This window comes from Phaethon lepturus, unplaced genomic scaffold, assembly GCF_000687285.1.
Source record: "Phaethon lepturus isolate BGI_N335 unplaced genomic scaffold, ASM68728v1 scaffold8941, whole genome shotgun sequence".
Classification (NCBI taxonomy): domain Eukaryota; kingdom Metazoa; phylum Chordata; class Aves; order Phaethontiformes; family Phaethontidae; genus Phaethon; species Phaethon lepturus.
The window spans coordinates 194,460-220,285 of record NW_010519581.1 but is presented as its reverse complement, the minus strand read 5'-3'; the positions used below and the strand labels follow the sequence as shown (position 1 = coordinate 220,285).

General features: G+C 41.1%; 1 protein-coding gene across 6 annotated transcripts in view; it reads right to left on the bottom strand.

Annotated features, from left to right (window-relative positions):
• Nucleotides 1-25,826, bottom strand: part of APP (amyloid beta (A4) precursor protein) — a 182,739-nt gene that overhangs the window by 6,974 nt on the left and 149,939 nt on the right. For 3 of the 6 annotated variants that reach the window (XM_010297079.1, XM_010297077.1, XM_010297078.1), the window contains 4 exons: nucleotides 21,795-22,016; nucleotides 15,839-15,892; nucleotides 5,008-5,108; nucleotides 1,743-1,889 (listed from right to left, as the gene is read on the bottom strand). In XM_010297079.1, the coding sequence (XP_010295381.1) occupies nucleotides 1,743-1,889; nucleotides 5,008-5,108; nucleotides 15,839-15,892; nucleotides 21,795-22,016 (524 nt within the window). The remainder of the gene's footprint in view (nucleotides 1-1,742; nucleotides 1,890-5,007; nucleotides 5,109-15,838; nucleotides 15,893-21,794; nucleotides 22,017-25,826) is intronic. The other 3 variants (XM_010297080.1, XM_010297081.1, XM_010297082.1) reach the window with 1 other exon arrangement.

The following is a 25,826-nucleotide window of genomic DNA, read 5'->3' as shown; positions in this document are numbered from 1 at the left end:
AGGCGAGAAACTCAGACAGTGAGGCTATGCAGTCTGCCAAGACCACAGAGCAAGTCTGGCAGAACAAGGAATCCTGCCTGCCAATGCCAGACACAATGCCACAAAGCTACAAGGCAACACCATCCACCGTGTGGTACTATAAATTGAGTAATATTCTTGGTAGATCCACATGCTATACCTTTATGGTTTTATTTGTAAAATTTTTTATTCCCTAAATGATGCTGTCATTCTGACATGAATGACTTGTTCAGAGTGTGCACGTTATTTCTAGTCCAACATTTCCCAGTTCACTGTCACTGAAGAAAGCTCGTAGGAATTGAGGATTACCTTTGCCACGTCATTCCATCAGGTGACGTCCATCTGAAATTTTAAGGTCCTACAACAACGGTATGACCACCTTCAATGTCTGATTTGGGGCTTTGACCTAGCAAGCCTCCTGACCTATTCTGTTGTCGCTAAATTCAGCCAAAGGAGGGTCTCAGGTTGTACAATTGTTAGCAGCAGCTATCAACTAGGTGATTTAAAACTAAAACCTGTTTACATTTTCTACAAAATGGGCTGGAAGCTTTCATATGGAAGTTGAAGCTGAGATTCTTGCTTGCTATTTTCTGCCTCACGGTCCAAAATTTTGCACGGCTTGCTGTCTGCTCAAATCTCACCCCAAACAGTTAGTGCTCTTCTGACCACGTCCCTTTGGAAGGTTTCAAACCACATGGGCAACTATATCATGGACACAGGGACGCACAAACACAGGCTTAAGACAGAGTCTTACTCAAGTATTTTTAAGACAGTTCACTGCCCCAGACAGTGGAATAGATGCAGCAGGAAGCATGTTTGTCTCCAGCACGACCAAAGCAAGGTTCATTTGACTCAAGGTGAAACCAACATAAACTGTGGACTTGAACAAGACTTAGTTTCAATCAAAAATGTAAAACACCAGTTTTGGAAGGCAAAACAATGTAAGTGTCTCAGGTGCCTGCTAATACAAGTACTATCCCCAAACCAGACAGCAAACTAGGTATCAATACATGTGGAGAAAAAAAAGTTACATGAACTTCCTTCCAGTTCTCATGAATTAACTTTTTCTACTTACAGAGATCTTGTCTTAAAACCCAGCAACAGATGAGGTATTTTAAGCTACTGTAAATTGACCATAAATTTACTTGGTATATTGGGAAGAGACAAGGGTTTTCAACTTGAAAATCCCATATAAGAGTCTTATATATTATTTGTTTCTCACATCTACGAGTTTCAGATTAGCCATAAAACAAAAGCTTAGTGGCAAAAGAGAGAGAACAAAAAGTAATAAAGTATCTGTATACAAGGAAAATCCTTGTTGTATACAGCACAATCCACAGAAGATGTGCCTCAAATGTTTATGTGAAAGTTGAATAAAGAAATCTGTGTGTGTGAATTCTCAAAAACAGTAAAACTATTTTTTCCTCTTGTGCGGTATGTGCTTATTAGCTGCTGTTAAATTTCCTGTAAAATGAACTTTCACATTATGATGTGATTGGTCTGGGATAGTTCCAGAAGAGGTTTTTGTGGTTTTACACCCAGCTTTAGCTTTACATGGTTTATATTGTGTTTGCATTTACAAAATAAGGCAATTTTGATTCCACTGTGCTAGATGCAACCACTCTGACCTTGGGTTTCTTTGTTTATAAATGTAATTATAGAGCAGTGTGTTGATTTGTGTTGTACATGTGACACGAGCTGTGCTTGGTAGTCAATTTTCTTACCTCCACAACCCCGTGATGAATAGATGTGTACTGCTTCTTCTTCAGCATCACCAAAGTAATGACAATCACTGTTGCTATGACAACACCTCCCACCATTAGTCCAATGATGGCACCTTTATTTGAACCCACATCTTCAGCAAAGAACACCTACAAAAGAAAAATAAAGGAAGGTGACTAGTAAAAAGCTCACTGAGTATTTCGCTAACCTGTTCAGCTGCCACCGCAATATAAAGCCTATTGAAGTATCAGTAATTAAAGAGTATCATGTCATCCTAATTATTCAAAACTGGATTGCTGTACCACAAAGCTCTCGTAGTTGGCTAAGAGCAATTTGGGAAATCTGTAATGGCTGTGGTGTAGCAGTGCTGTGGCGAAGGGGAAGACTCATCTCCATGTCTCTGCTTTACACAGGTCTTAGGAGCTGCTTTTTTTTTCTTGGGTAAGCAAGTTAAGCTAATTGCAAAATGACTGATAAGCTTGTAGAGGAGTAACCAGGAAGCATACAGATTTCTTTATTTTTCAGAATGCTAATCATGAAAGTGTTCATAAACCTGTGTCTGTGTGGCTTGTTTGGACTATGATGCATTTCTTTGATAAAAGAGGAGTGAAGACCTGTAGGACAACAGTGAAACTTGCAAGTAACCAGCTGGGAGAAAATTCTCACACCAAAGAGACAAGAGTCCAACAAAAACAGGCATGCTGATTTAAGTGACCACCAGGGATGCTTCTAGATTCTGCAGAGTAAAGGGAGAGTGAGCTATACCTGGATGATGACAACACTCATGTGGGACCTAGATGAGGTAACAGTTGTGTGAAAAACAGAAGATGCAATAGAATTATATGTACTGATAAGGCAAAACAGTGGACAGCAAGATGCTTTACTATGCATTTAATAGGACTGGCTTTTAGCAACAAGAGCAAGTATGAAAAGTGGGTGATTGTTTTCACCATCCTGTTTTGTGTCCAAGGAATATGCTGGATTATTTTACATCTGTGCATATTTTACAAACCTTTTGTCCGCTTGTCAATAGCAGGCTTTTATTATTATTATTTTTAACCAAAATGGGCAAAAAGGAATTAAAGAATAAAACACATTCAAAGAATTGTAAGACTACCTCACTCTGAAAGACTAAATACTTTGACAAGTATTTAACAAAAATGCAGAGGGAAGCAGGAAACCAGCTGAGAATTATAATGAGCCATACAACATTTGCACTCTTTAAGAAACACAACCTTCCTCAGAGAGGTATTAAAGCATGCAGTATAAATATTTATATTGCTCCTAGTCATAAGCAAGAAATGTGTTTAGACAAAGTTGAGAATTCACCAGAAAGTACAAACAATGGACAGTGTTGGCATGATGTGAAGTAATAATTTCTTCTGTCAATTTTACCTGCCCAGGACTGAGATTCTGTTACCATACTATGCCAGAGCACTGTGAAATGCCCCAGCTAATAGACACGTGCAACAGAGGAAGGCCTTAAGCACTCTGAGCCATGAAAATCAACTTAATGTACAGTTAAAATGTTAACACTCATAAAGGAGAAAATAACCGCAATTTCAGCTCAATTCAGAAGCTTGTGTGTAAAAGACAATGTGCAGCTGAACTCAAAACAATATCCTAAGGAGACTGTTTCAGTAAATCCTACCAGAGCACAGGAGAAGGAAAACACAGATGAAAGTTCTTTCTGCTTACTGCTTTTGAATTAAAGCTAATGGAGAAGGGCATCAGCTAGGATATGGCGTGTGGTAAACAAGCAGTGTCCTGTGAGGCGTCGGTCCAGTATTTTCTCAGCAATACCGGACTCCTTGCTCAGTCTCAATTGAAAAGAGAACCTAGAGGACAGCTTACTAATTTTTAAGTAATGGTTGTACCCATCAGTAAGAAGTACGGCATAAAATGCTTGAAAAAGCCGGAAAGGTCCCATTTTAAGCATCACACAGGTTACCCAAGTGCAGGGATCGCAACGCACTCCCTATCAGCCACCACGGTAAGGGTAGTTTTCAGCACCAAACTGCTCAGCATGGTATCAAACCACTTAAACACTAAAGGTTGCTGCTGTGAAGTGCATGTGACACAGGGTCAGTAACTACTGTGTCTAAAACACATTCCTGCAAGTTCCCTTCCTTCAGTAAACTGCATGGGTTTACTCCATCAGGATATTTAACCCATCTGAGCTAAGCGCATCAGAATTTCCCAAATTAGTGCTAATGCATTTTGGATTAGCTTGTCAAACTGGGAATTCTCAGTTCTCTGCATCAAAGAGATGGCAGAATATCTTTTCACACAGTGATTGCCTAGTTCAAATGCAAATTTGAGTCCCATGTTAATTTTAATTTTCAACACTACTTAGCTTTAAGAATATATTAAGAAAAAAAGCTTTCAAGTTTAATATCAGGATACTGAAAGTCATGGAACTGAAATCTCATCATGTAATATACCGTTACAAAAGAGGAAGCAGGAAAGGTTTAGAGTCAACACTGCTGTATGGGTTCTTCATTACTTATTAAGGGACTGAAAAAAGCTTTTAGAAGATGCTTGTTCTTACTTACATTGCTTTTGGTTGTTATTTTTGTGTTCATAAGAAGCACAGTTCATGTAAGGAACAATATTTTGCTCCTACCTGCCCTTCACCTGTTAATAATTTAATATACCTTAAGGAACAAAACACACAGATACAGCCAAGTACAAATTAAAATTAAGGCCAATAGAAAATCTCCTCTTATCTCAAGCAGGCAATCCTGTGAAAGGTTATGCTCCATGAAGTTCAGCCTTCTTCGTGTACCACCACCATCTGTTCTGGCAGAAAAAGAATCTATTCTTGAAACGGTGTCACTCTATTTCTTGCTGCACCACGCTACATGTCTCCATCAAACTTTTTTTTTTTTGTATTTTTTAAACTTACTTAGCATTTTCCTTCCTCTGGATCCCTCCTCTTTAGTTCTGTGACCATGACAGACGGACTGTGGCACAAGTATTGCCCATATGACCACATCAGTCACGTGGCAGTGCAAAGGCAGGAACTGTCAAAATTTCATCTCATGTGAGACTTAATGGCTTTCCATCCTCTGCTGAAATTATTCCAGGTTTACTCTCATTTAAGAGGGAACCAGAAAAATCATCATCTGTTCATGTGAAAACTTCTTGTTGGCACTTTCAACATCCATGTCACTCAGGGGAAACATGGCCATAATTGACTCACTAGCTCAATACTGAATCAGCAACTCAAAACCCACGTGTGGAAAGCGCTGTTTGCTCACTCACCAGCTTTTGATGATGAACTTCATACCCTGAGTCATGCCGGAACTTCGCATCCATCTTCACTTCAGATATCTCTTCTGTTTTAACATTGGTCAACCCAGAACCTGCAGTGCACCGCAATGACAATTCATTAAAATCATCAATTCAATTATGCTCGAGAGCAGAAGGCAATGGTATCATTCACACGGAGGAGGTGTGATGCAATGTGAAAGGGAACTGGGAGAAGAAAGTGAGGTACATCTGATGTTTCAGTCCCACTGAGGTGACACAGAATGAGCTGGTAAAATTTCTCCTCTGCTAAACGTTCCTTAATCCACTGCAGCTATGTTGGTACAAGCATCAAAGGCTTTCAGCATGAAACACCACAAGAACTAAGCTGCGAGGGACCAACAGCGGTCTCCTGAACTGGCTCACAGAATGCAGACAGATCTGCTCTGACAGCCTCTTTAGTGATGTCAAGAAAATTTGGCGTTTAGGCTGAAATCTTCCTCCTTCCTAAGCTCAGGCTGCTGTGAGGGAAAAACATATATCCATGGTGTAAGGTGGGGAACCTCAGATATTGTATTTTCTTGCTCCTGTGAGTCTGTACCTTTTGCACAAACATAAACAAATAAGAGTTATTAAAATGTTTGTGAAGTTCACACAGTTCTTATTTGTTTTCATATTTCACACTGCTCAGAATTAATATGATTCAAGTCTTGACTTCTGCCTGAGAGATGATAACTGTCCCTCTTGGTTGGAAACATACAGTAAAGCAAGTAAGCAAAGCTTGCAGCGATTTTAAGTGTAGATTGCAGTCCTGTTCTCCCCTTACGGGTGTGAAGTGGAGATGCTGCACTTGTCTAACTGGAAAGAAGGCTAGGAATTCCTCCCGGAAAATAGCCTTAGGGGAATGAGCCAGACTTGCAACAGCTGAGCAGTGCATCCTATATATGTATCTATGAATATTTTGTCCCAAAAAGCTGTCTCTGGCTTATAGAGAACATATGGGTATTCGTGTAGCTGGTTATTTTCCTTCTCAGTACCAACTGACTGACATTTATATTTCTTGGAGGTACAAACACTGCAGAAGCATGGTGTTTATGAGAAGTTATTTCCTCACCCTAGCTAATGTGATAAGAACAAACTGATTCATATTGCTTGTCTATATTTATTTTAGCATTTTATCACTCCAACTCCTCTCTCCAAGCCTTCATTCTGATTCTTAGCATTTTGGGCTCACTTAAGCTCTGATGCAGAGGAAGAACCTCTTCTAAAATTCTCAACGCTACTGACTGCTCTTGTGCTCCACTGTGTCTCTGGACTCTCAATAAATTCTAGAAGACTTCCATGTGCCAATGAGCTCCACAGTCTGAAGTAGCACTCAATGCAAGAATTATTGCCCTTTTATTGCCTTTGAGTGTGCAATTTCTTTTTTCATTAAATGATGATTTATTTTTGTATTATGAGTCAGCAAGAACAGAACTTCCCAAGAACTTCTCTAGACTGTACAGACAATCCTATTCCAAGGTTCTGATCTTTCTTTTCTCAGTAAACCATGCAAAGGAGAGAACAAGAATCATCTTCATGCAGTAAAGTATTTATGGTTATTTGCTTGAACAGTCTGACTGCCCCACACATTCTACCTTAGTGTCTTTTTTTTTTAAGGAATAAAGCACTTAAAGACCTCAAATCTCTTCACTAAGCATCTGATTTTTTATGCCACGTTCAGTACTGACACAAGTACATTATGACATCTATATAAGAGAGACCATTTCTAAATGCGAGAACTATAAAGTACTTAAAGAATTGCAGTTTGAAAACAAATCATGATGTTCCACCAATGAAATGCAGGAGGAAATGGAGATGAAGGAAACAAACCCCACATGGTACCTGAAAAGAAGTTTAACTTTCTATCCTTGAAGCAGCTATGGTTAGTTTTCCAAACTAAAGTAAGAATACAATTTACTCTCCTTTGCGCATTCTCTCAAAATAGCCCCTACACCTGCATCAACGGGAAGTGAAGAAAAATGAGATTGTGTATCTGGCTGCACAGAGGCTCGCCTCTTTCCCCCCGCCTCACCTTTTTGTTTTTAAGATTAAAAGGCGAGGGGGAAAAAACCAGAAGTGGAGTACTTCACATCGATTAACTAGCTGGGGGAAAGGGCTTTCCCAGCACTTGGTTCACTGCCCACAGGTGTAGTGGCCAAAGAGGTGGCCGGCCCCCAGCTGCTTGCCACTGTCCATGGCCACACTAGCTGCCCTGTAGGCACGCTGGCAAAAGCGCCAGTGGAAACTCCTCCAAGGCAAGGGTCTGGGGAACAGCACAACTCTGCTGCTACAAGGTGGCACACTCACTGAAGCTATAAATGCTGATTAGAACACATCCATACATATATGAGATACATATGTGAAGAATCAGCTTGTCTTTTGTTGAGGGAAGTCCTGCCTCCCAAACCTCTTAAAGGCCACTGAAAGAGTTAGGAAGCACACAGGAAACAATGATTTGGCTTGAAGTGAATCTGGATTTCCAAAAAGCCATCGAGAAGGTCCCCAGTCAAAGCTCTGGCAGAAGCTAAGGTGGCAAGGATTAAGAGGGCAAGTTCTACACGACTTTCCGTAACTGATTAAAACATAGGAAATGAAGTGTAAATGCAGAGCCATTTTTCACAATGGAGGAAGGTTACCAGCAGGGTCCCACAAGGATCTGTGCTGTGCTGTTTGTAAAGTGATCTGGATAAGGGAGTGAACAGTGACGTGATCAAGTTTTCTGACAAAAAATAAAAGGAAAAAAAAGAGGACAGTCAAAGTAAAACCAGCTGCAAAGAACTGCAGAAGGATATTACAAATTCTGAGTGCACAATAAAAGGGAAATGGTATTCAATGTTGATACAATGTAAAGTGGTGCTCACAGGGATACACAGCCCTAACTATACATACACAACAATAGGCTCTAAATTAGCTCTGTTCCACCCAGGACAGAGACCTTGTAGTCACTGCGGATAACTCTCTGTGGGCAGGTGGCTCAGCAGCAGTCAAAAAGGCAAAGAGAGAGCTAGGAGTAATTATGAAGGAATCGAGAAAGAAAATATTGTTACACCACTGTATAAATAATGCATCCTCATTTTAAATCTGGCTATCCATTCTGGTCACCCCACCTCAAACGAAGGCAGAAGAAATAGAAAAGATACAAAGCAGGGAGAGACAGACAGTCACTGGTATGGAATAGTTTTTGTACAAGAAGGACTGGACAAATTGGCAGGCTTCAGACTGGAAGAGACAACCAAGAGACAGACACTACAGAGGTCTGTACGACTGAATGACAAGGATAAAGTCTACAGGAAATGGTTATTCATTACTTCTCCTAAGAAAATACAGGACACCAACATGGCTATGATACAGCAGATTACAAACTAACACCAGAAGATGTATACATATAATTTGGCACAATGCAAAACTGGACTGTGGAATTCATTGGCACAAATCATGACGATGTTCAAAATACAAATGAACAAATGCAAAGAAGAAAGGTCCATCCAAGGTTACTAAACACAACTGTGAAAATACAATTTCCAGTCCTGGAAGCCTATCAAAATCTGGCTGCCAAAAGCTCAGTGTGCGTGCCAAGAGTATAAGGCAGAGGTGAAGCCTGCAAGTATGCTGCAGGCACCACTGCTAGAAGCAGGATAATGGGCTTGGGTACTTCTACTCTTGGGCTCTGACCTCTTCCAGTGAAAGCAAGCTACGGTAGCTTAGACCGTGGGTCTTTGTTAGCTTCAGTTAAACAGAGCCAAACACCATGGGCAGGAGTTACAGCAGCATTTCAGGGGGCAGAACAGGTCAGGAGCCTTCACATCAGTGAGCGACAGAGGGTGATAAGTTCACCAGTGGTCTCAGCTGCTGGAAAAATACAGGCTCAGGCTTCCCTAAAGCCACATTTCTTTGAGGGTTCCCTTCCCTCCTCCCATTCCCATCAAACAGTAAGGCTGGAGCTGTACTTTCAGCATGTAGCAAGTTATATGATCTTTTGCCTTGAGATCAGGCAGAAATGTTTTGTTTTGGGACAGGTCTGATGGTCTACTTGGCCTTACTCACCAATCCACAAAAATGCCATGGGATCTGAACACACCTGGTATTAGGAAGTTAATGCTATTAGACTCACTAAAACTTGCCTTTGGCAGCTAGCACAGGAAAAAGGTCAGAAACAGAAAAACCTTCTGTTGCACTAACAAACCCGACAGCAATTTGCTCCTTCGTCCTATCTCCCTTAGAAGGGAGGAAAACAGACTTTTAAAAGTATGACTAGGGTAAACTGGTGGTCTTGTGCAAATAATTCATTATGTAGTAAGAGAAGCATGACTCTGCACTGGAATCAATTAAATACCTGGTATGAGACAAACAGATATATGGGGTTATATATGCCTTTCTACCATGTTACATTATAGAATTTAGACCTTCTATTTAACAGACTTCTCTTTATTTCCAGTTCATTCACTTTCCTGTCCTGGTGACTACATACTTAGACCTACATCCTAAAATCAAAGATTCACTTTTCAAAGGTAGTAACTGAAGAAGAAAAAAGGGTCTCCAAAACTTTTATCAGAGGTGTGTGAATCAGGTAAGGTGCAAACAGCTATGGACTGTCTAATACCACTCTACTCTTGCATTGAAAACAAGCATACAAAGGAAAGTTAACTGTATGACAAGACCTTTAATTCTGACACAAAATGATTTTTTTTTCACTACTAAGTCTAAAATACACAACCCAAACAAAAAAGCAAATGTAAAAGAAGAAAAATGAGAGCAACAGCCTCACTGCAAGTTCACAAATAATGACAATTATTAGTGCTTTTTCCTCTGAATTACATACTATCTTTAGGAAGTTGCATTCTTAATTACTTTGATTTAAAAATGCTACAATTCAACTGGTAAATATATTAACTTGCAACTCCTTAGAAAAACTGACAAAACTATTTAGCCATCAAAACCAGGGGCTTAAAAGCGTCTAGTAAAATCCAACAAAATGAGCTATGACGAGCTTTTAATTATATTGCTATTAATTAGTAACGTTAACTGCTTTTATACATACATGTGCATACATGCATGTGCACACACAGACACAGCCAAACATCAAAAAGGGCAGTGTATGCAAACCTTATTGTTCTTTGCCATTAAAAGAAAAAAATAATCATATGGAGTTAAAAGCTATGCAATAAAAACCAAATAGCTATTTTGGGGAACACTTTATTCTCACACAGATGAGCTTTCGCGTTTGTGTAAAAACACATATTTAGTCTTTAAGAATGACAAGAAAAAGAGGATACAATGAATTCCACCAAGGATGCAATTAGGTGTACATTATCTACTACACTGTTTGTAATTGCTTCATCTGCTGGTTAAATAACAGCCTAGTAAAATTTTGTGATTTTGTTTTGCAAGGATCTGAAACAGTATTATCTGTGCCTGTGGTCTTCCAGTTAGTTTTAGAGTTAAAAATTAAACATCCAAGTGAAGCACAGTTCAAACTAGCAGACCTAGGCCGTTTCCTGCATTCAGGAAAACATGTAGCTCCACGTCCATGAACTGTATTTGAGTAGTGGTAAGAACAAGATAAGATTCGTTGCATTGAGGCCTGTTACAAGTGTAGTAAACAACCTTATCTGGGTAAAGCTTCGTCTAAAATAAAAAGGGAGGATGGAAAGGAATGTAGTGTTTGAACTATTACCTGGGTAGACAGCTACATGTTCTTAATAGAAGTTCAACTACCACTTCCATATGACTCTATGACTTTGTGCAGGTCATTTCATTTTGAAATGAAAGAAGAATGAAGATTATATACCCTCTTACAGAGATTAAAATGAAGATTATATACGCACTTTTGTAAGGACAAATAAAATATCTTTGAGGAGTAAGTACTTTTAAGACTGCATGGAACTGAAACTTTCTGGTCTCTCCTTGGAGTTAGTAAAATGGTGGTTCACTTTTTACTTCATGGATGACTACAGGGCTCTTCAAATTGGAGAAAGCAGAAATTAAGTGCAAGAAAGAATGTTACCTTTTTTAAAAAAGAATCTCACTGGAACTTAGTATGAAATAATTACTTCTCAGAATACCAGAGAATATTTTACATGTGTGTAAAAATGAATAATCAAAATACCTAAAAGTTGGTAATCATTCTGGCATGTCAATGCAGATGCTGTGCATATGCACATATAATTGCACTCATGGTTAATAACTATCTAATCTATAAAACAAAACAATCTAATGGAAAAAAATCCGTTATTGATTTTTATTTGGTAGCTGCAGACAGTTGGTTTAAGACAACTGTACTGACCTAACATCACTAAGACAGGAAAAGAAATCCTGGCAATTTCTGGCAAGAAAATCAAATAATTCACTAAACTGCTCTATGCCCTCACCTCATGCAGATTGCAGCATATATGCTCATGATTCTGCAAAACAGCCATTAGGCTTACAGAGCCTCTGCAACCATGTATAAAAAAAATCCCTCAGCGTTCTATATGTAATAAAGACAGGCATGTTATGATTTATCTGGCGGAAGGGTCAGAGACACAGAAGCAACTTTATGTGAAATGTCTCTTCAAAATTATTGACTGTTTGCAAAAAGAATCAACTGACAGGGTTGGGAGAATGCAAAACCCCCCCCACACCACACTACATGGAAGAAAGTAACTCAATTAATATCATAAAATCCTTGCATTGTGAATTACAGGCATTCTGTGAGTGATACAATTACAGCTGTTAGTGGCATAATTACAGCTGCAACTGTGCAACACATGAGAATACCATCTACCCTGAACAGAGGACTGGTTATTTTCCTTATCACCTTGAATTTCCGAAAATCTGCTGATACTAAGCAACATCCATTCTTATAGCAGGTTTTCTCATCTGCACTCATCTGCTGAACTAACATGAGTAAAAAGCAGCTCTTGCCTATGAGTATCTAAACATGTTTTTATATGTATCTTCGTGTACGTGTCTGTCCCTATATATACATGCACGCACACACATACCCAAAACTCAGCTGTAAGAAATTAAATGTTCATCATGAAAAAGTGACCTGTGGGGCATGGGGGAGAAGGAAACACTACTGAAAAAGCTGTTACAGTGAGGCTATCAAGTAAAGAGCTATTCTTTCTATTTGAAGTTCTTCCTATGGAAGTTCTCAGGCTGGATTGAAGCCTTCCAACGTCTCCCTGTATGAAGCAATTTATAAATAGCAAGAAACATGCCATATATCTCTTATCGTTTTGTGCCATATTAAAAAATAGCTCACTGATGACTGCTTAGTACTAATCCAGATAGTTTACTCCTCTTCGATCCTTCATTCTCTCTGTTCACTTCCTTTTCAGGAAAGAGGTAACAAGAAAGGGATTTAGGCATAATTCTTATTTTTTTCCCCCCATCTGTGAATTAAAAACAGGGAAGGACAATGTGTGGAAGCACTAGGCTCCTTTTCAAATACGAGTGTGAATCACACTGATGTTATACCGATACTAGGAAATGGGGTCGCCCCCACATTACTCTCCTCCTGGCACTGATGTAAATCAGATTCAAATTCAAGCCTCAACCCCTGACAGCCAAGGTGGAGTGCAACAGCAGTAGGGATTTGGACAACTGGCTTAAATTTTAGTAAACGCTTTAAACTTGACCCTTACTCAAAAGCTCTTCTGCTCTATGGATTGGACAGACCTTCACATTTCCTGACTTCACTCATAGACTTTATTTATTTTATCAAAGAGAGAGAATGATGCGGTGAAGTAACAAGGTTCTAGTTATCACAAATACTACTAAGTACTTGCCCTTCTTTTCTGTAGTGTGACCAAATTACCCCTCTTGTGGGAAAGCGACAGAGATCACCTGCATGATTTTGATCTACTTTTAAGAAAAAGTTGGAGTGGGTTGAGAGGTGGGCCACAAAAACGATCAGAGGGATGGAACACCTCTCCTGTGAGGACAGGCTGAGAGAGTTGGGGTGTTCAGCCTAGAGAAGAGAAGGCTCCAGGGAGACCTTATTGCAGTCTTCTTGTACTTAAAGGGGGCTTCTAAGAAAGATGGGGACAGACTTTTTAGCAGGGCCTGTTGCGATAGGACAGGGGGTAACAGTTTTAAACTAAAAGAGGGTAGGTTTAGACTAGGTATAAGGAAGCAATGTTTCACAATGAGGGTGGTGAAACCCTGGCACAGGTTGCCCAGGGAGGTGGTAGATGCCCCATCCCTGGCAACATTCCAGGTCAGGTTGGACGGGGCTCTGAGCAACCTGATCTAGTTGGAGATGTCACTGCTCATTGCAGGGGGGCTGGACTAGATGACCTTTAAAGGTCCCTTTCAACCCAAACTATTCTATGATTCTATGAAAAATGTAGTGATCATTGTAAGAATGTTGTGTGGGTGAAAAGTGGTAAAAATAAAATGGAAAAGAGAAAAAAACACGTTTGTATGTTTCTCTTAGTCCTTTCAGAGTTGATTTTCTTCAAGGATTTTGAACACCTACAAAACATTCACTTGTTCTTATTCCCGGACTTGGACGGCTGCAGGTTGACATGACACCTGTATTTTCACCCTGAAGAAGTGGGTCACCACCTTGTTCACTTGAGCAAAATGTGTAGAAGCACATACTGGAAAGTCAGGACTATGAAAAGAGGGCAAACGTTTCAGGAAATCAACAAGAATCTGGGCAATTAAAATAAAACAAAATGTTACAAGCAGCTGCATGTATTAATCTGCTTCCAGGTCCCTTGTTAATACTTTTTCATTCTAGAATAATATCCTCATTTTTTGAATTTTTTTTCCATAAAGAATAGCCTCAAACCTTAAAAACTGACTATCCCAGAAGGATAGTGACTGCAAAAAGTATTTCTTTTCCTTTTTTAACATCTAACATAGAAATTTTATTTATAATTAGCAAGTAAAACAATTTCAAAGCACACATTTTTAAACTATCAGAATCCTTTTTGTATTTCACAGTTCAATTAAGCATGCATTTGCTTTCCTCTGTTCTTAGTTTATGAAGCTACTCACTGGTATCAGTTTTTTGTTAAATTGAAATTTTACCACAAATAAATTTTTTTTAGAGGAAGATGAAAGATCAGATGGACTTTTATTGTCACAATTTGTATCATTAAGTACAAATTTGCAAAGTCTGGACCTGGTGATTAAAGGCATAAGAAACTTAAAGTCTACCAGGAATGATGAAAAGAATACATTTTGCTTATGGTTATGATACATTTAGCACTCTATAAAGGGGGAAAATCCTTATTTCACATGCACACTTTATGCTGCGAAATTTGGGATGCAGGCACACCACCGAGAGATTTCCATCTCTCCAGGGAAGCATCCATCCCTCTGCACAGAGGAATGCAGTGCGTGTCCTTGCCAGGCTGGAGGGGTTCACTCTCTGTGCCAAAAGCAGAGCATAGGCACTTAAACTTTGTGGTAAAACCGACGAAGTCGGCACAGTCTCCTGGACAGTACTACTTTTGCACTTTATTAGTAGAAAATTGGGGAAATATCCCATGTTTCATAGTGCAGAATTTACTGTATCTGCTGGAAATTTCAGCCATAATGGTCACATGATGAAGTATTTTTTACCTCTCCTTAGTAGTCCACCATACACATTCACAAAGATCAGTCATGACCTACGCTAGCCATACTTTTAGTACTATTTGTATCACCCCAACCAACAAAGCACTCTGATACAGCGGACTAGAACACATCATTTCGCTCTGAAACTAGAGTGCGGCACTGTGAGAAAATCCTTTCTCTAGAGAACGGACACCAATGATTTCTGTCATGTGTGTGTATATGTGGGGGAATAAAGGGGGAAGGAATAATCTTTAGTAATAAATTCGGGCCTCATAACAGGAGATTTCTCAAGAGGATGGAAATTAAAATAGTTAACAATCCCAAACTTAAATATTACAAGAAAATTGCTAGATTGAACTAACATTACAAAATTCATGTTAAACACATTCATGTTTCATTTGTGATGATACTTCTACTGCTCTTGGGGAAGAAATCTAATCTGGAAGGCAGAGATAGTCCAGGATGGTGGGGGCGTTCCCTGATCCCATGATCTTTGGCACTGTTGCACAGCTAGCTCTGTACTTGTTTCCAGGCTCTCTTCACGGCATGAATTAAGACTCTAAACACAAGTAGAGATGTCAGACTCCTCAAACAGTGCTAGGAGCACATCACCTGGCCAGACTTGACATGTATCCCAATTGCTGTTAACGTAGGACCTTCTTTTACTTCCCACTGTAGCAATTTCTGTAGTCAGTAAACACCAGTGAGTTATCAGAAAGATTTAAACACACTAATTCCCATATCACAGCAAAAAGTCTTGATGTCCCCTGCAATTCTAAAACTGCATGCCTGAATTATTAGCCCCAACTTACAAGAAACTGTATACTTTACATTGAGGATTCGACATTTCTATCAGGCACTCCCAAACTAAAAGTACTCTCTGCACTACAGGGTACCGTGTCTACCGCCTGCTGCACCTGCCACAGCATTACTGCTGGTTCTGTGGTTCATGCGCCGTGCTGCCCCTGCCACAGCATTACTGCTAGAAGGGAAGACAACTTGGTGTGAGTGTCAGTTCTGGGTCTGTGGGTCCCATTGCCTCTGCAAGTACCCGTCCCAAACACCCCAGACACAGCCAGCACTCAGACAGGCTGAGGGGGGTTTGTGTGGGAGCGCTGCCCTGGTACATGGCGTAACATTACATTTTAAGAGAGGGTTATGCCAAAGAAAAGGTGATCGTTTCCACTCAAGCAGACCACATGCATGCTGGAGAAACACAGGTTAGGTAAAAGCCATGCAAATTCTATACCTGGTCGTGTGGTGAGTCCTCTGTCTGCAGCTGGGCGGGCATCAACTGGCTCAACTGGGCATGTGCAGAAAAGAAACAAAAGGCAAACAAAAAATAAACAAAATCCCACAAAATGATAAAGTCAACTGCTTTTCTGTTGGGACAGTGCAGGAGAGACATACTGCATAAACAAAGTTACCGAAGCAACAGCTAGAAAAGATCTGCCTTCAGTTAATCCTGGAAATGAAAGGAAGGGATGGGCACAACTTCAAAAGGAAAGCTTCACAGCTGACGTGTCAATTTTATATCATATTCTGGTTATTGCTTAAAGTGAGAAACCATCAAGATCAAAGAATTTCTGTCTATAGAGCAAAACTATATTCATTAAGTGCAAACTTTTTCCAGTTGTCTGATCAGAACTGGCAGCAAGAACAGACATGATGAGTGAGTTCTTGGCAGCCAGTCTTGATCAAGGCTGACTTATAAACCCACTGAATCCTGACTCCTTTTTCCTTTCAGTAGCGATTCTTTATGGCACTAGCTATACGTTTTGAAAAAAGCAAAGCACATTTTGAAAATACAATCAATACTTCATTTGTAGACAGTAAATCTGCCTTCTGATTTTTGAAAGGGAAGCAAGGAGAAACACCACTGTCTGCCCAATTGTGTGTCATACACAGTTTTAAAACTCTTGTATTACTGTACGAAGGCTTTACCAGCTGAAACCTGAGATTGATGGAGCTCACTGGGATTAACAGAGAATAGGATGTGCTAGGATGTGCAAAACTTTGAGAGTTGTTTGAGTCATTACCTACTGCCTCAGTTAAGTCCAAATGGAACATACTGGAGAAGTTTATTAAAACATTCAGATTCTGGCCCCCCCTTTTTTTCTCTCTTTTGCTCCAATACTGTTGTTGCCTTCTTTATCTACCCAAGTGCCAGTGTCAGAAAGAAATTAAGTTCAGGAATAAAATTCTATGTTGGCGCTTGGAATTCAGATTTTTTTTTTAATAAGTTATTCTCATTCATTTCAATTTCAGGATTTCCAGTATGAACCTTCTAATCAGCAGTTAGGGAGCCACAATAACACAGGAAACCTGACAAAAGCACAGTTTTCAATCACGAACTGCTCACTGTATTCGGCATCAGAAAATCACGCTAACCTGACGATACTGCTGACTTAACCAAGGGGGCTGCCCACGTTCTTAGGAACCTTCGTCACTTGCTCAGTGTTCCTATGGGTTTGACAAACAACCTATCATGCTTCTAAACGCGAGCCTACGTGGCACCCATGTCCTTCGTACCCAGGAGATGACCGCAACAGCTCGTGCCTCCAGAAAAAAGCAGTAAGTCAGCTTTATGGTAGCCGCTAACTAAAAGTGCATCAGCACATCTGCCTTGCTTGTGTTTCCAGAAGGGCAAAATTTTCACAGAGCTTGCTGGTCTGGTGCTGCAGAGACAAGCCATCAAACCACTTTCCTTCACAGCAGTTCAGAGTGGCACTAGCAGACCATGTAATTGCTTTCCTTACATAGCACTACACAAAAACCAATTTCCATCCTTAACTAAAAGCTACAATTTTGAGTATTTTCCGATTTAACTCTTCCAGTATTGTTGGTACCAACGCTCAGGTAAGTCAGCAGTAATTTTCAGTGGAAAGGACCGAAGGGAAGAAACAACCAAGGACCAACATGACCCAGACTGCTCCTGCAGAACCCTCCTCCATCGCCCTGGCCCTCACCTGCTCCCTAGAAGGCTGAGGCGTTTTATCTCCCTCTCGCTCAGCACTCTGTAACCCTACATGCCCACAGCCACAGCGAACTGAGAGAGCAGGTTGTGGGTAGCAATAAAAATGGGAAGAGGTGAGGGGAGAAGAAGGTGGAGGAAGTTTCTGTTGTACAGTAGCATGGACCTGATCTCAGGGTAATGCAGTATTTGTGGAGTTAGGTGAAAGTCTTAGTAATGAATAACACTCCATCAGTAAGGCTAACTGTAACTGCATGGTAAAATACAAAGGGTAAAACACTAAACCCAGTTAGTCATTGGCAAAATGCCCAGGGAGCTTGGCAGTGTCAGAGTTTCACAGCTGTTAGGGTTTTGCCCCCACCTCTGAAGGTGCATTTTTCATTGTTAAAATACAATTTCCTGACAGCTTGGTGGTGCCTTCCGCACTGTCCTCGGAGGGTATTTTTCGTTAACCTGATTTGTATCTTCATATGCTAGACATACATTCAGTCATGCAAATTGTGTAGTGTATTTACCTGGTGCTTTGGATTAATCTCTGTGGGCACTTACTGGGAACTACCTCAGGGAAACAACATGAAAGAAAATACTTTCAGAAACTACTGAGCTATTTTAGATTTTCAAGGTATTTTTATTTTTAAGCTATTTTTCACTCACACACTATTTTTCACTATTCATCAGAAAAAGCATTTTTAGTAAAATAAACTGTTTGCATAAAACTTATCCTTTTATCTAAATGTGCAGTTTAGATCAGGAAAATTTCAAATGGAGTTATTCAATCTTGAGATTACATAGCAACATACCAATCCAATATATTATTAATATCTCCGGGTGAAACTTGGAATTGGATCATGGCCATGGAAGAATCACAGAATCACAGAATGTTAGGGGTTGGAAGGGACCTCCGAAGATCATCTGGTCCAACCCCCCTGCCAAGGCAGGATCACCCAGGGCAGGCTGCACAGGAACGCGTCCAGTCGGGTTTTGAAGGTCTCCAGAGAAGGAGACTCCACAACCTCTCTGGGCAGCCTGTTCCAGTGCTCCGTCACCCTCACAGTAACGAAGTTTCTCCTCACGTTGAGGTGGAACTTCCTGTGCTGCAGTCTGTGCCAATTGCCCCATGTCCTGTCACTGGGCAGCACTGAAAAGAGACTGACATCCATCCTCCTGACAGCCACCATGCAGAGATTTATAGACATTTATAAGATCCCCTCTCAGCCTTCTCTTCTCTTCAGACTAAACAGCCCCAGGTCTCTCAGCCTTTCCTCATACGAGAGATGTTCCAGTCCCTTAATCATCCTCGTAGAAAACAGGCATGGGAACTAATGACAAATTTAAGGTATTTTTTGTAGTATTTTAACTTCATTGCTTGTATGCAGAACACTGGATACTTTGAAACAAAGACTTAAAGGCTGAATTTCCTCCCATTTTTTCCATAATCACATTTTGGTTTAAGCATTCCCCAAATGGTTTGTTAAAAACAAGTCCTGTTGCTGTGACTGTGCTGGAGTGGGTGGGATCCCAGGTCCTACTAACCCAGCCAGCCCCAGGATCTGTTCAGTTGCCTCTCAGACTTCAACGGTCCCATTAGAAATTTGTTTTGACAGTAATGCGAACTGCAGTCAGGTAAATGATTTACCTGGTGTGCCTGCTCAGCACTGAAGAAAACTATTGCTTATACAGTGCAACTGCTCTTTGCAGTGAGGAGGTTGCTACTTCCAAAGCATACTACAACAAGACAGACATGTTTTTGGAAGCAATTTAGACAAAGCCTGGGATGAGACCATGGTCATGGAAGAAAACAGGCATGGGAAATGAGGACAAATGACACAGTCCTGGGATTCTGGAACAAATAGGTGGGAGACAAACACAAAGGAAAAAGATGAGGCTGTGAAATTCCCCTTTGATACGAGCAAAGGTATAGAGAGGGTATCTAAAGAGAGAAAAAAGGTATTGTAAGCATGATCACATTAGCAATATTGTGCTTTGGGTAGATGACAGAGAAGTATAATGGGAAACAAGAAAGACTTGAAGAGGTTTAAGTCATGAAATAATTTCTAACTGTGCAGACTTAAATGCTGATAATGGTTGGCCTAACAGAATTGTTTGCTGCAGTAACTTCATGACAAATACAATCTGTTATCCAAAAACCCCTAAACCCCAACAACTTAAAGGCATGAAAGTTAAAAGATGTTCCCACAGTAAACATTAAGAAGTGCTGCAACAAACAGTGTTAGTGCATTAAAATACACAGGATTTATAATTAAACAGTATGTTATTCAAGGCAGGAGAGTTTTTGTTTCTTATTTGCTGTCACACATTTTAAAAGGAGAACCATGCTCAATGTACTTCCGTATGGGAATTCAGTGTCACATTGAAGTAGGTACCTTTCATTATTAAATTCTGAGCTTAGCCATGTTTCTGAAGGGAAAAAAGGTTTGTGTAATTAAACTGTGGGTATGTCTGGGTACACCTGTCTACCGAGTAACTTCTGAACTTGGTGACCGAAATCAGTATATTTTGAAAGCTGGGAGGACAGACTTCAAAAGTAATTAACCCCACACGCCCCCCACCCTGGTCAAAGTTTCATGAAAGCAGGCAACGGGTATAGAAATTGATGCCCTGTATGCCTCAGCTATGGGAAAAACTGCAGCAAGAGCTGTATTGGGAAATTCCTGCAGGACAGACACCACCAGCCAGACTGTGGCCTGCTCCTGGCAGGCAGCCTTGGCACGTGTGCTGGAGTGAGCTGCAGCCGATTCCCCAGGCAACTGAGGTTGAGCCTGCCAGCCTGGTCAGCTGTTTGGACTACGTGCCAGCACCTGATGCAATCCCGCCAGCTGCTCTCGGCTGCTCAGCACATCACTTGGCTGTAAATGCCCTCCAGACTCATCTGGAGTCTTCATCATCATCCCCTGTCTTCTGGTTCTTGCTGCTGGCCAGTCTGTTGAGTTTGCTCCAGCGCTCTCTGCTCTTTTTCTTGGTCCCTACCTGCGGTGCGAACTCTCTGGAGGTCTGATTTTAGCTCCTGATCAGCCTGTCCTCATCCCCTCAAATCTGGTATACTTCTAACTCACAGATTTGTTGACCTTTGCTCAGATCCTAGCCATGTCTTTTCTTTTACCTGATCTTATGCTTCTCTGACTCCTAGGGATGGCCCACTTTGATCACAAAACTGGTTCTGACTCCACCGATTCCACTTGTCACCAACACCAGACCTGCCAAATCCATGCCCACGTGCCGTGTTTTTTTGTCTCCCAAGCACCCAGCTGCCCAGTCACTCACACATCATGTGTAATGGCTGGTCTCAAAACTCATTCTGAGAGCAGGTATAGCGTAAGCCAGTGGTTTCAAAAGACTTCTGGAGGATATTGATGTCTGTGCAGTTCAGCTACAAATCACAGATCCACAAAACACAAATTTGCCTGAAAGAAGAATTCTGTAGCTCCAGCCTCTGTGAATCCACCACTGCTCTGCAGTAACAAACTTTCACTATTGTGATTAACTTATCACTAATGAGGGTGGAGTTGAACTAATAAAGGAAAACAAACACAGTAGGAGAAACTTGAATTACATGATCGAAGTCCCTCAGGTTTCTGATTAATTGGCTCTAGCACCTAAGTAAACTACCAATTCCAGCTTATACATAAATTATTAAAGTATTATGCAGTCACTTCAATAAATTAGTCCATGAGCAACATAAAATACTCCTCAGGAAAAAAGTTTTCACTAGCCAGTTGCTTTGCTGAGTAAGCAGGAACATTTCTGCAGGACATTCCAGACAACCAGTGGTGGTGGTGAAATAAAATCAACCCTTATGCTAGGATTGTGCTGGATCTGTCATCATTTTCATGGCAGCAAATAAAAAGCTCTTCCTTAACTAAGACACTCATTTCATCATGGCACAAACCTAACAACTTATTTATCTCCCTTAGCTCATTGCCATGTATTTCAGAAGATTGTCACTCATAATTTGATAGAATTTATTTTGATTTGTTTTTAAAGGAAAGTAAGCTCAACATTGAAATTTACTGTGTCTAAATTCCAAATTTAGTCACGACTTTCTGTTCCATCAAAGAGACACAGCTGACGTGGCAGACCAGTTCTAAACTTACATTTGAGAACCTCTATCCTGCTTACATCAGAAAGATGTCAATTTTCAGGGAACAATGTGAAGAGAGATCACAAAACTCAACTCAAATTATTCTGTTGTTTCTCCCTCTATTGTACATACCTTCATTTTCAGTATTGGCTGGAACAGAATCAACACCAAACGGATGCCATGGTTGAAGGTCATCTAGGCTGAACTCTCCATCCACTGGAAGAAGTTCAACTGTGGTCTTAGTTTCCGTCAATGAAGGCATGAGAGCATCATTTCCATAGCTGATCCTGGGTTCGCTGATCATATTGGCCAAAACATCATCAGAATAGTTTTGCTCTTTCTGAAGTAATTCATCTGCAAGGAAGTTTCAACACAGAAATCATCTGAAAGAGCCAGCATTTCTAAGGACGTATTTCCAATGCTATTGAAGTAATAATTTACTGTTATGAGATTTTTTTCTTTTGATAAAGAAAAACATAAAGGCTTGTGATAGTCAAAACTCTTGTGATGACCACTGCTGATAAGTAAGGTATTTTTTTGAAATACTAACCAGAATTGTTCAATACCTTTTCCTACCCACATTGCCACCACATAACAGATCACAGGTCTGCGCTTTAAAAGTCCCTGGACTCTTCCCCTCACTTTTAAAAGACGCACAAATCAATTCCCTTCAACTCAACACACTGCCATAAGTCAACACGCCTACAGGCAGGAATGTTTTTGTTATTTCCCTTTCCTCTTAAATGCTCACTATCAAAGCTCATTACAGCTCTTAAATCCTAAATCACCACAACAGTTACTGTATTAAATTGGGCTTACTACAACACACTAAATCTGAAGAAACATTCACTCTTTTAATGTATATAACTTTGCCAAAATACTGAAGTCATTCTTTGCTAAAAACCTTAAGTAGTAATAGACATCTGTAGGCAAATTATTTTACAAGCAACCAGGACCTAAAGCTGTGCAGTATTATCTAAGTTGGTTTGGTTTTGTTTTTTTTTTTACTTGAAGCAAGGTGAGAACAATCAAAGCACTTTTCAGCTCCATCAGATGTCCAGGACAGACTGTCCAACTCACTGTTAAAAATAAGCTTGGAAGTTGTGGTGCTTCATTTTTCCACCTCTCTTCTCACGTCAAAGTTAATCTACTCCTGATTTCCCTCTTCACTGCCATTTTTAAAGATCTTTTTTTTAGGAGCAACACACTATTTACAAGTAGGTTGAGGGAGCTTGGTGCACAAGAGCACATTCAAGTAAGCAAGCCATCGCAACGAAGAAGATAAATAACTGCTAATCATGCACTAATGTAATTAGTAAGCAAGCGATACAGAGCTGAATAGTTCATAATCGAAGACTGTAAAGGTTATGTTACTAGAGTGCAAATGCTTGCACACCTGAGATCACACATGAGCACATGCATGACAGCTGATGATAGAAAAGCTTTTATTCAGACTGGCTTCTCTCCACTTCGTTAAGGACCCCCTGAGTGTCACTGCTTCACACCCACATCTGAACCCTGTAGCAATTCAGGGATGAGGAATCACCACGCTACTGCTAGACCCGTTATGTCACTCTGTAGGGGCTCACTTATTTCCCAGTATCATCAGCGAGAAAGGGCATCTAAATTTCTATACACACCAGAGCTTTAGACCCCTCAGTAGAATCTGTTGAATGTTATTTCCCTCCCAATCTTATACCGTGCCGCACCACCACAGAAGTATACTGCACCCATTGCAGCAGCCCTCAGTAAGGTTCCTCACCAAGTCATCAGAATTAGAGCTGGAGCTGCTTTGGTGCCTTTATCAACAACGACGCAGTAGGGCTCTGTTCTGCCATACATCTCTTAAAGACCACCATGAGATAGCTGACGCACCTCTCTGCCGCCCTATTACTGCACCAAAACCAGAACATCAAAACGAAACAAAAAATGGTAACCTCATCCCTGGGCCAACAAGGGTCCTGAATCTTGTAAAATGATGTTTTAAAACAAATTTTCCTGTTTAAACAGGAATTGCTTTAGTAGACAGTAAGCCTAATCTGTCTACAAAATCTAATTCTGTGATTTAATTTGTTCATTAGAATGACTTACTAGAATAGTATAGAAAGCCTACATAACACTGAATTGTTTTTCCCTTTGTGTTCATTTTATTGAAAACAATATTATAAGATACTCAATAAATCTTCAGCATGGAAGGCAAGTCTGATTCCGTCTCCCCACTGCAGTTACACTAATCCTTTATCAAATTAATGCGTCTCCTTCTATCAGAGGAGAGACAGGTGAAAGCACCTCGATATTCCAAGCAGATGTTGTATCACAGGACAGATGCTAATTTTCATTAGCTAGGGATGAAGAGACTTTACAAAAAAGTTGCTGACATTCATGTTGCTTACAAAAAGAAGCTGACGTTAATGGCCCGAGCGAGAAGTTTGATGTCCAAGTGCCTTGCAGGGAGCCATGGTTGAGCACGTTATAACACCAAGTCATCATGGACCACACAAAAGCGTTGCAGGACTGCTGACCTTCTTGGTGCCTGCAAGCCTTTCGGACCCAGAAGCTGGAAGGGTTTTGGAGTGCAGCTCCCCTCGTTCCCGCTGTCCTCCCCATCCCCGGAGGATCGTGCGGGACAGCGGCGCAGAGCTGCAGCCCACGCAGCAGCAGCAGGGCGCGGCGCTGGGGGTGCTGTGCCCCCATCGCCCCTTTTCTCTGGGCAGTGCCAGTCCTCCGCAACTCCTGTCTGCTCCCTGCTGCTGACGCTCTCTGCGTTACCTGCAAGAGAGCTCCTGCCCTTGGAAAGGGACAAACGGTGCATGGAGGGGAAGAGCAGAGGGAGAAGGACCTGAGCTCCGGCAGCGGAGGAGCAGCACCAGGGCTGGCGCGACGTGCGCTGGGAGGCCACGGCGCAGGCACGGCTGGGCTTGCCAGGCTGACAGAGAGGGGCACCCAACTCCCATCACGATACCGTGACTATATCCAAATCCCTAGAGGCTGGGAGGGATGCGTGCACAAAGTCTCTCCCTCAACGCTACCCAGCTGGGATCAGGTCGTGGCCGGCGCTTGCAGGCTCCATTGTTTCCCGTTCAGCTGCGGCGCACAGCACGGACATTAACTGACCTGCACAATAGCTCAAGTGAGGCGGACAGATACTGCAACCAGCAGATTATGATCGCATCCATTTTACAAGCAGGGAAACAATGGCCAAAATGAATCAAGCCCATCTGACATGATGAATCAGACACTGAACGATAGTGAGAAATTGGAAGTGCCTGGCTTAGAAGCTGTGCTGGAGTCCATCAGACTGAGGCAGCTGTGTCTGCATTGAGTAAATGATTTGCAAACAATTGTTTCAATCTCTAAACTGCTAAAAAATTTTGCTCTAGGATCTCCAGTTATTGACACTAGCTGGCAAAGTCCAAGATCAATTTTTTCAGTGTTGATTTTGTTCTGAGTATTGATGGCTACTTGAATCATCAGTTACGCTAATGGAAAGCCATACACGGCCTGGCTGTTACCCATCGATACAGTATTCGCTCCCTTTTTCACAGTTGCCAACTCAATTCCCCCACCCTGCAAAAGACAATTCCCTAAATAAGCAGGCAGTACAGACACAGCTGGAGGCTAGGATGTGCATTCCAGCCTGTTTCAGGGATTTTCTTTGTGTGGTGAATATCTTCACTATTAGGTGCTGAAAACAGAGAGATTCTAGGCTGCTCTTCAAAATTTCATCTCCCATCAGACCAGTAGGACAAAAACTCCATGACAATCTTCCTATAATAAACTTTTTGTTGCTTGGTGCATTATGTCCTTGTAGAGTTCTGCTAAGTTCTGCCATTGAGAAGAATAAGGAGGATGTCAAAACTTTTTGTCCCTCTGAGAGTATGTGCTCAAAAGCAACCATGACCTTGGGATAAACCCATGCTCAGTTGGGACCTCAAACCTCCCAGCAACTCTGGATTTGGGGTGAGGGGGCACAATTGCTGCTTCTCCTTCAGGCACCCAAAGACTTTCTTTCTCAGGATGAGAGACAGGCTCACTTCTGATGCTTCAATAAAATGCTTCTCAGACTTATCATCATCTCTAAGCAAGTTTCACTCATTCTTGGGCTCACTGCAGGCATCTCCCTGTGGGGCATTACTACTCAACTGCAGCAGGTAGAAACAGCAT